The sequence below is a fragment of the Arachis hypogaea genome, chromosome 13, assembly GCF_003086295.3.
Source record: "Arachis hypogaea cultivar Tifrunner chromosome 13, arahy.Tifrunner.gnm2.J5K5, whole genome shotgun sequence".
NCBI classification, from domain to species: domain Eukaryota; kingdom Viridiplantae; phylum Streptophyta; class Magnoliopsida; order Fabales; family Fabaceae; genus Arachis; species Arachis hypogaea.
In genome coordinates, this window is record NC_092048.1 from 133,579,355 (window position 1) to 133,590,711 (window position 11,357).

General features: G+C 36.2%; 2 protein-coding genes across 2 annotated transcripts; one reads left to right on the forward strand and one right to left on the reverse strand.

Moving 5' to 3' along the window:
* The first annotated feature begins 1,551 nt into the window (after positions 1–1,551).
* LOC112733749 (uncharacterized) lies at positions 1,552–5,406 on the forward strand. Its single transcript, XM_072212657.1, has 9 exons — positions 1,552–3,023; positions 3,177–3,380; positions 3,456–3,566; positions 3,941–4,023; positions 4,135–4,201; positions 4,295–4,584; positions 4,742–4,833; positions 4,934–5,000; positions 5,089–5,406. Exons 1-6 carry the CDS (start codon positions 1,764–1,766, stop codon positions 4,379–4,381), a joined length of 1,812 nt encoding a protein of 603 aa, XP_072068758.1. The 5' UTR covers positions 1,552–1,763; the 3' UTR covers positions 4,382–4,584; positions 4,742–4,833; positions 4,934–5,000; positions 5,089–5,406.
* Positions 5,407–5,473: 67 nt separating this feature from the next.
* On the reverse strand, positions 5,474–8,064 carry LOC112733750 (uncharacterized). Its single transcript, XM_072212658.1, is given in 4 exon segments — positions 5,474–7,296; positions 7,299–7,322; positions 7,325–7,594; positions 7,932–8,064. Coding segments are annotated over 3 exon segments (1,512 nt in total). The 5' UTR covers positions 7,584–7,594; positions 7,932–8,064; the 3' UTR covers positions 5,474–6,067.
* Between the last annotated feature and the right edge of the window lie 3,293 nt (positions 8,065–11,357).

Here is an 11,357-nt window from a genome sequence, read left to right on the forward strand (position 1 = left end):
GTTAATTTTTCAACATTTCTTGATGAAGCACAAATAAAAAAAAATCACATTTTTTTTATTTTATTTTCTAATGTGATATTCTCTTTTGTTGTAACCCTTCTTTTTTTTTTTTTTTCTTGCTTGAGAATGGAGACTTATTTTTTGTTCTTTCTTTTGGCTAGTTTTAGAACTTTCTTTTTCTTTCTTTCTTCTGGTTTCAGATAGTGATTTGATGTAAGAAAAGAGAATAGAGAGAAGAGAAGATTTAGTTTTCGATAGTGTGGTAAATTGTTTAAATGAAATGGGAATTAATTCATTTAGTTAGAAACTAAGTTAGAAGCTTAAATTTGGATATGGATCACCAGTTTAGGCTTTATGCTTTTATTTGGGTTAATTTCTTTTTTTCTTTTATTTTGTTAAGGGCTTTTCTTTTCATATGAGAAACATTTGAGGCGGAAGCAAATAAACTTTCGACCTAGTCACCAAAAAATAAAATTTCGACCATGAGTGAGTGTGTGTGGGCCAGATTTCATATGGCTTGATTTATTGTTTTTTAGGCCAGATTCAATTCATTTAAATTCTGCACACTAAACAAAATACATTATACAAATAATTTAATATTAATTAAATAATATTTAGTCATTATCTTAACTATAATTTAATTCTCTAAATTTAATAAGTATGTTATTTATTTTACATAAAAAAATTATTATCGATTTAAAATATATATTAAAATATAAAATATATATTAAATAATATTAATGCTATGTTATTGTTGAATAATTCGTTTATTAAGTTATATTTTTATATATAGATGTATATATTTTATAAGAATTTAATTTTGATATACTATTGGTATAAAATAGTTTTATACGTATAACTAATTACATAATGTTATGTCAATAAAAATAATTATTTTTTATATTAATTGTATGAATAATCATCTAAAAAAACGAATGTGAATAGATTAGCATAGTATAAAATCAATCCGTTATAGTTTAGAAGTTAAATGTTATGTGTGAATAATTTTTATAAGCTAAAGGTACTATATCCATTTTTAGATTTTATACTAGAAAATTGATTTACTTAATACACCTAACCTAGTTCGATTTTTTAACTTTGATAAACATGAAAAATAATATACAAGTATAAACATGAAAAATAATAAAGAATTAAAATATTTAGCGATTATAAAATACATATAGATAGAGATAGAATACATACGTAAACGTGTATACACTGATTAAATATTGAGTTATAACAAAAAAAATGATGTTAATCCAATTTAAAGAAACTTATGATCGTATTAGATTAGATAAAAAAAATATAAAGAATATTTTACGATTATTTTAATATTAAAAAAAATATATAAAAAATAGAAAGTGTTAGATAAACAATAATCATTTTAAACAATATAAACAATTATCAATCAAATAAAAATACATTACATCTTAATTTAATGTTATTAATTAAATTTAAGATTAATTTATTCTTTTAAACTTATTAATTTATATTATTCACACATTATTTAAAAATATTGTTCTATACTTTTCCATAAAAAATTGATGAAACATGTTTTGTGTTAAAAAATAGTAGGATGAAATTGGGGCCAAAAGTGAGTGTCGCTGAAGCCAATGCATGATAAGAAAGGCACGAAGAAGTTTATGATTTGTTCTGTTTTAGCATCATGAGAATCACGCCTGCCACTCCTAGCTTCCTTCTAATTCTGATGACTAACAGAAAGAATCCCACGGCGCCGCCATATCACTGATTACATTCCCTCTATGAGTACAGTCAACACATTCAAAGAAATCATGGAGTCGGATAAAGAATTCCCAACCGAACTGCAATCCATAACCTTCCAGATCCTTAGCTCCAACGACACCGCACATATGGAAGCTATCTTCTACAATCTCTTCTCTCCCGAACCTAAACCCAAACCTCACTCCGAAGCACTCGCCTTCCTCCAATGCTCCAAGAAATACCACCCGGATCTCCTCTTCATCAAGCTCTTCTTCCTCCTCCGATGCGGCGCCACCCCGCTCACGCGCGCCAACTCCGCACGCGCCCTCCACCTCCTCAGCACACCGGACATCTGGCCCAAACTCAAGCCCGTCGCCCAGGCCAGCCTCAAGGCCCACTTCACAGCCTACCTCAAGGAAGAAACCTCCCTCCACGTCCTAAGGCTCGTTGCACCCGTCCTAGCCGAAACCCTTTCCATTATATATAAAGACCACCAACAACACTGGCCTGAGGTTCTTGACTTCTTAGTGTCGTTTACTGCCTCAAACGACGATAAGTCCCGCGAAACGGCGCTCTTGGTTTTCGCCAATTTGCGCAAAGACTGCCGTTTACGCGTTTCCGATGCGCTCCGCGGGGCAGTTCCCGTGCTCCGCACCTCATTTATGGAATCGCTGGGATCATCCAACGCTGACATTCAGGTGGCGGCTTTCGGCGCCGTGGTGAGCCTCGTCCGTTTGTTCTCCGATCCATGCGTGTTCCACGAGCTCCTCCGCGCTATGATGGTGGCGGCTTTCGCTCTCCTGCATGGCTCCGACGGGAGCTATTTTCGGCGCGCTTTTGCGGAGATGGTGAGGCTGGTGATGGAGGAACCGGCCCCGCTGAAGCCTTACGCGAGCGACATGGTACTGGACGTGCTCCAGATCGTGGAAAGCGACGCAGGTTTGAGCATCGTGACGCAGCAAGCTGCGTTCGAGCTGGTGATGGCGATGACGGAGGTGGAGGATTATGCGACGGTGCTGAAGAGCCATAACCACCAGACTCTGGTCAGGGTTTTCATGATCCCGATGAAGATGCTGATGTTCGTTGAGGACGAAGATGATAAAAAAGAGAAAGACGGGAGTGGTGTGTACAAAGTTGGATTGAAGTGGTTGAATCGGCTTTGCGTGACGGTTGGAGGGGACATAGTTGTGAACATTGGCTGTCATATTTTAAAGATTTTCTTGGATTCACAGCACTGGAAGAAGCGCCATGCAGGGATTGCTTTGCTCACTGTGCTTTCAAAAGATTTCTCAGACGAAATGGTGATCTCATCTACTCTCTCTTCTTCTTTATTTACATAACTGTAACAAACTTTTTCTTTTTGTTTTTATTTAAAACAAGTCCTGCTAGGATTGCAGTTAGGTGAACTTATTTGTCAAGGTTTGAAAACTTATTTGTTGTGCGTGCGTGCATAGGTGATGAGAGAAAATTTTCTAATGGAAGTTGTAACAAAATTTTTCAAGTCATTCCAAGATTGCCATGATCGAGTTCGGTTGGCAGCTTTTAGCTTTATGCAGATGCCTACAAACTTTGTCCAAGCGATGCATGTCCTCTATCATCATAGGCTTATGCATGCCTTTGCCGCTGCACTTGACACTACCCAGAACTATAAAGTCAAGGTATATATGTAGTGTATGCCGTCTTTATTTGATGTGTATGCAAGTTGATATCTTATATTTATGTTGCTTTTCTAGGAACAAACAGCATCGGCAATGCTATTTTTTCTAAAGACTACTCTTCCAGACAGCTTAACATTGTACAAGAATGCAGATGTTATAACAAACAAATTTTTGTCAATACTTAAGGTAAAAATTATTATCTTACACTAAGCTGCATTTCAGTTTATTATTCATCAGCATTTTTCTTGTCTTATTTTCTTTTTTAATTTGTTGCTGAGGCTCGTGAGAATTAATGTTTATGTGATTCAATATCACTCTATTTTGCTTTTAACTATTATTATGATTTGAACGGTCAGAGACCTTGGATCGGTTCAATAGTATATACCTCAGTTTTGTTAGTTATGTAATGAGCTATGTGTAAAAATGAGTTTGTCTTGTAATTTTTTATACAAAAATCCGAATGATTGGACATGCATATATGTAGTTATGGCTTTTATATATGAATCTCCATGATATATGGTCCTCTTCTACTTTGGTGTTTCTCAGCCATTTGCTTGCAGGGTAAAGAAGGTGCTAAGCTTAGAAGTATTGCTCTGGTAACTCTCAACATAATTGCACAGCAGTGTCATGAATTAGCTCACAAGTGCGTGCTGCTGTTCCATTTCTTTTCTTTCTTGTCTTTACTGTTAACACATGTATCACTCTTATAAAGATGATAGCATTATGAGAAATTTCTTCATGTTCTTCTTGTTAGGTATTGTTCGAGTTATCTTCCAATCTTACTAGAAGAATGTCAGGACAATAATTCTGAAATCAAAGAGGTTTTGTTTCCTCGTGTTTGTTTTCATTGGTATTACACTTGTTAATTGTCATGGATGTATGCTCAAATTCTTTTGTCTCTCAATATTTTTCAGGAAGCAACACGTGGAATTCGAATATGCGCAGAACTTGGAACACCTCATTTAAAGCCTCTTGTCAATAGTACCCTGTTTGTTCCATAATTCCTGCTATTCGTTGTTGATAAGTTTAGAACTAAGATTTGTCTTCTGTCCTTCAATTTGTAGGGATACTGTCATATCTCAGTAGTGTTTTGATCAAAGAACCAAATCATTCAATTTCGGAGAATGCAAAAGTATATGATATAGCAGTTTCTGTTCTAGGAAGAATTTGTGAGTTCCATCGTGACACCATTGATGGCTCAAAGGTGATAGTTTCCTTCTACATTCTGTAGTTATCAAATCGTTAGGATTTAACTCTTTTAGTCCGTTCAACTCGAATATCTACTAAAATTAAATAACAGTTCAAAATCCGAACTAACTGTTGATTTCAAGATGGTACTTACAAAATGATGATGTATACAGATTGTTCCTGCCTGGTTAAGTTGCTTGCCACTTAAAAATGATTTGATTGAGGCCAAACTGATGCATGAACAGCTTTGCTTAATGGTTGCAAGGTTGGAAGTTTAGTCCTTGAGATTGATCTTTTTGAATGATTAGTTTCAAAATACATGAAGCGTCAGTTTCCATTAATGGAGTGTTTCTATAACTTTTCAGACTAGATAAGGATCTTTCAGGAGCTGGTAACCAAAACCTTCTCAAGGTTCTCGTAGTGTTCCTTGAGGTGAATTACTCGCATTCATTTGACCTATTGAATATTGATCACAATAGTATACGTTCCTTTTATAAATTGTATAATAATTCTATTACAGGTTGTTGATAACGGTGACAAACTAGCTTCACCTCAAACAATAACGCAGATGAACAATTTGTTGAGACAGCTTGGACGGAATATTCCTCGTACGGCGATTAATACAGTTTTGTTTTCTTTAAATGACCGGCAACGGGAACTGTTGTTGCCTTTCCTAGCGTCCTAGTATGTAGTAATTTAGTATCTCAATCATTTTAGCTTTTCTGATGGAAGGAAAGAAAAAAAAAATGTATAGTTGATTGAATTGAATAGGGTCACTTGTTAAATTCATAGGACTCTATCTTATGTGACGCCCTCACGAAAGGGTTTCTGAACAAAATTGTTGGTTTCATGCTAAACAAAATCATATTCTTCTCATGTAAAACAAAATCACTACCACTATCATCTTTGTCTCAAATGTTTATTTAACTAGTAAATTAGTGAAATACATGCGATTGCTACTAACAGGTAACGAACAAAACACAATTTACTTTGAAGGATATCAGAGAAACATACAACATAAGTACAAATCTAATCCAGTATCAAAACTGCATAATTTCCCCTCCTCCTTTGCAACTCCGACATAACCAACCAGCAGTGACAACCACCAACTCTTAAATCAAAATCTTAATAGATAACAGATCAAGAAAGGATAACAGAAAGAGATCAGCTCGTTAAAGAAGCAATGGCCAGCCAACCCTCAATATGCAAGCTATGTTAGATTTTCTTCTAAGAAATCTTTGCTTTTGTCTTCATATTCAGGTACTTGAAAGGTTATAATGCCCTTGACCATGGCTGGTACTTCCCCTAGTAAGTTTGACAAAAAAGTGTTTTATAAAACCTATTTATATAGTGCAAAAGGAACACGTTCACATGCTTTTCGAAAACATAATACTAACATAGATTACATGTGAACTTAGAAAGATGACTGCGAAATTCACTTGAACATTACATAACGTGAGCAATAAAAAGAAAATGATTTTACTTCAAAAAACTTGGTTTTACGCTTCCATATCCTCATCCCCATCCTCGTCCTCACTCAGATCAAGATCAGCCAACAACTCATCTAGTGGAACTGAAGGCACCTCTTCCCCATCTGTCACTGATGCCATCTCTGATTGTTGGTACTCTTTATTACGATACAATGATAAATTGAACCTCAGTTCAGGGTTTTCTTCTATATCCTTTAAGAACTGTTCATAATCTGAGATCTTCTTGTCTTGTTCAATTCTACCCTTATCATCAACTTCCATGCTAAGTGATTTAAGCTTCCATGAACGAGGCTTGGAGCGTTTCTTCTGGCGCTTCTCTTCATAACTCTTCTTTACTAAAACTGCTTCGGGAAGGACAAGTCCTCTGTACTTGTCCAGTTCAATATCATTAGTGTTAGCCCCATATAGGTCATAACCAAGAGCATAATCACCAGGACTCAAAAGATGGCCCAAATGCGTCTTGATGGAAAATATTGTGTCATTCTTCCCAAAATCCGACACACGAGCCACTTGAGCCTCTGCCAAAAAATATTTAGTACCAGCAATAGTAACCTCAGCAGAACGAATAACTTCCACATCTAGCACAATATATTCCACCAGCTGTCGGCTAGTAAGCAGAGACTTAAAGGATGCCCTCCAGTATTGATCAGCATCCAAGAAGCAATGCCTCAGGGTAAATGGATCAAGCAGAGCAATGCTGCTGCTAACCTTGGTACAAATCACAAGGGGACCAAGGTTTCCCAAACTAACAGCAACTTTTGGTGGCAGACATATTAAGTCCTCGCGGCAAATAGGGGAGATTTCAACAGAAAATGTATATTTGTAGTTGTAGTTATTACTCTTAGGATCATGGGATACAAGTTGCTTATCATGACGGCTTCTCACAGGAGCAACTTTCCCCAGAAATTCCACAAATTTGACACCATGACTCCGATTAGAGAAAAAGAAGTCAATTCCCTGATCTGTCTCTTTGATTCTTATAGCACTGGCAGCGGCATCATGTTTCAGAATCAGCTGCTCCAAATAAAAGAAAGTACGCCTATGAGAAACGTGCTGCCGGAGTTGCACGGCGGCGACCCACTGGTCAGGGTTAGCCTGGACCCTGGAGCAAGGTTCACACATTTGATCCCGTTGAATATACTCGACAGGATAAGTCTGTTCAAGGATTACTCCATTCAGAATCTCCTTCTGAACCTTAACCTTGACTTTGATCCTCTTGGAGTGGGGCTCAGTCCAATAAACTCAGCATTCCACAGATTCATTCCTGCAACTTCTTCAAGCAAAAGGTTAGCAGCTCCTTAGATTCTAACTGTAGCTTGACCCAATTTCTTGGCGGCTGAAGGTAGCTATCACATTCAGGGCAATGCTTGAGCTCAAGACGCTTCAGTAGACCCTCAGTGATATTATTTTCTGAGCTTAAACACTTGACACACATGTTGGCAGCATTTGGTTGCATTGGAATTCCACATTTGCAACACAGAACGCTGCCAATTGTATGATGAACCGTGAACATACCATTTTCCATCCTTGAAGGACCTACAATTGTGAAACTTAGAATGCATGAGCATGGAATCGTGAACTAAAATAAATAAATAAAAAATAAAAAAACTCAACTCGTACAATCATAAGAAAATTAAAAAACAAAATAAAATAGAAACACTAATATCGAACAATTGATGCGTATATAGCTATGTAAAACTGAACACTGGACGTAATTCCATACTATTCAACGACTGATTCAAGTATTAAAAAAAAAAAAGACTCAATTGTAATGGATTTGTAATAAATCATCTAAGAAATTTATGATGATGAACACTAAAGAACAGGCCGAAAAGAAAGAGAGACAGATTTAATGGAAAAATTAGTATCATACTTACGGTGAACGATCTACGCGATACAGATACAGAGGCGGCAGCGTCTTCAGAAGACCGACTACAAGCACAGCAAGATAGATAGGTTTCCAGGTGAGGCGGAGGGACTGCGGCGGCGATGGTGTTATAAGGACAATGGAGAATTTCGTTTGGGATTTTCCTTCTTTCGGATTACCTATTTTTGTTTTCTCTCTTTCGGTTAAACGTGGACTGAGAAATACAAAGCCCAAATAAAACCGTGGCCTAAGCCTGCTCCTCCAACTTAATATAGGGTCCATAAAGATATTCAATGTCGTTTTCAGCTCCAAAGAGAAAAATTAAAATCCAACTGGTTTAATACAATTCAAATGTCTTAAATAAATTTCGGATGTAACGTAACATATTTCTGAGAGTATTTTTCGATTTATTCTTTTAATTCATTTAATATAATTCACTATAATAAATTAATTATATCAATTAATTATTTTAATTAGGTATTTAATTATCACATAATTTATTATAATTTATATTTATTAATTAATTATAATTTATTATATCAATTATTTTAATTTATTAATTTATAAAGGATATAGTCAAATAAATAATTTGTTATTTATTTTAATTGAATATAATAAATACAGATTACTTTTATGAATAAAATAATTGTCTTCTGTATAAAATAATGAATGTATAATGATTTGATCTAATTTTGTCTAATTTATATTCAACTAAAATGTTCTATTATTTTTAATTTTATTTTTAATTATTTCTGTGAACCTTAATTGAAATTGTTTTATTTTTTCTGTAATTTAAGTTAATCAAATTGTCACCACTAATTTGTCATAATTTAGGTTAATCAAATGGTATATTTTTTGTGTTACTTAAATTAATTATTTGATTTGATATATATTATAAATAATGTGGATCAAATGAACTAATGTAGAATAATTTATTGCTATTATAATTGATTGCAATAATTATACTAGCCGAAATTTTTTTTCCAACAAATTATTCAATTAATGTCCACATACAAGCCTCTTTATTATACAAGTTTTATAAGTACTCAATATTTCTTATCTCTAAAACGTACTTTTTATGGCATGTATGTTTCACGGGTCTCCTTAACAGATTTTTCAATCAATCAACGTGCGAATAAATAACTTTTTTTTTTGAAAGAATTTCGTTTCCTTTTTCAAATTTCTTCTACGTTTTCTTGCCTTCTCTCTTCGATCTCTTTCGTGTGTTTCTCTCTGTCTTCTCCTTCGCCGTTTACGTAAGTTTCTCTCTCTGTTCTCTTTCTTCGATTTTCTCGTTTTCCATTGTTTCTAAAATCAAGCTCTGAAATCGTTTTGAAGATAATGGGTGATTTAACTTCAGATTGTCAGCTGAACCAGAGCGAAGTGGATTTTGAATTTGAATCCAATGAAGTTTCTGGGGTGTGGTTTAATTCTACCTAATAATTGAATCTGAATTTGAATCCAGTTAGTAGTTTATGATTGTGTAGCTGAATAATGCGTGGACTTTACTTGTAAAATTTGTTGTTCATTGTTCCTTGTTTGAATTGAATCTAATGTACCAGTTCTGATGAATTTTCTGTATTTTATATCAGACGTTCGTGTGTAAATCAGAAATATTTGGGTGTATTTTAGGAAAGTTTCGGTGTATTTACAGTTTATGACTTTTCATCTCATTGAGGGTGAATTGCCTTATTCTTTTAGTTGAATTGTTTTAGTTTCTATTTAATGATTATTCATTAATATGATTTTTGTTAATTTTTATGATGATTTTTGTTATGATGGGTAACCGGAGATTATTGGGCTGGACTCGCTGGGTTGGCCCAATCGTCTGTCGAGGGAAGCCTTCGGGCGGATTGGCGTCTTCAGGGCCACCTTCCGACTTGCGAATACGAGTGAATGGGGGGTGGTACCTGCAAAGACACTCCGATGCCTAAGTCAGTAAGGGGGTAAGCAGGCCTAGAGAGTATTGGAACTTAGAGATACCTGAGAGGTGTCAGTGTATTTATAGTGGTGAGCCAATAACCACCGTTGAAGTAGTGCCACTTTTTAAGGGGAATAACCGTCCCTTTATCTTAGGGTGGTTGAGATATGGTTCTTGGAAGTGGTTAGAGAGATTCTAGGGCAGTTATCCTCTTGAGGGAGGGTTTATCTGCCAGCTGATCCTCGTACCGACTTCTTTAGAGCAAGTCGTGAAGATAGCCGACTTCGTGGCATCTGGTTTGTGTAGTGTGAGGCTCAACTCCTTTGGGTTGGGCCTTTTTATTTGGATCCTGGGCCTTAGCATTGGGCCAGGGTATGAACAGTGCCCCTACTCGAGCCCAATTTCTTTTAAGATTTTGGGTTCGAGTATTCTACTCGGGGATATAACCGACTTGGGAGGGAACCGACGTGTTTGTTTGGAACCGACGTGACTTTCGTGACTTTTGATTTTTCACAGTTACGTCTAATCAAACGTCGCGTCTGTTAGAGGTTCGCGTAGGTATTGATTACCTTGGTAACGGTGCACCCATTAATGACTGCCCCGTTTTTACCATTATGCCCCTAAGGTGTTTATAAATACTTTCCCTCTCTTTCATTGTTTCGTTTCTGCGATTTTTCAAATTTCCTCTCCACCTGTTCGTGAAGCATTCTTGCGTTTGAAGGCTTTCATTTCCTCCAAACTTTTTCGGATAAAGGTTATATTTTTCTTCTTCTCTTTTTGCAACATGCTTATGGTTTGCATGCTTTTATTTTGCGGATGGATAGGTTGATTTCGCAGGTTTCTGTTTGATTCCGTACTTCCCCTTAGAGACCATGTTTTTTGATTTTCTTTTCTTTTTCCTTTGTAGGTTTTACCCAAACCCTTTTTAAAAGAAAGAAAATGTCTTCTGTTGAAAGTCTTGCTCAGTGGGTCGATGTTACAGTCCTGGGGGAGGAACCTTTGGTTGATACTGATTTTCTTACTGATCTTCGCACTCGCCACCGGCTCTGCACCTCTGAGGAGGATGAGCCGAAGTATGAACTGCTTGCCCCGGGTCCAGAAGACCGGGTCTGCTTTGGGAGGGCTTCGGAGGCAGCCCCTCATTTCTTTTTTATGTATGAGAGCATGCTTACCCGCCTGGGCGTTTTCCTTCCTTTTTCTGACTTTGAGATGGATGTTTTACGCCATTGCCGTGTTGCACCTACCCAGCTTCATCCCAATTCCTGGGGTTTTCTGAAAATTTATCAATTTGTCAGCCATGCTTTAAACTTTCCGACTTCCTTGAGGATTTTCTTTTTTCTCTTCCATATGACTAAGCCCTTCAGTGCGCAAAATAATAAACAACAATGGGTGTCCTTCCGGGCTATACAAGGTCGGAGGGTCTTCACCCTTTTTGATGAATCTTTTCATGACTTCAAAAATTATTTTTTCAAAGTGCAAGCTGTAGAGGGTCACCACCCCTTTTTCCTGGA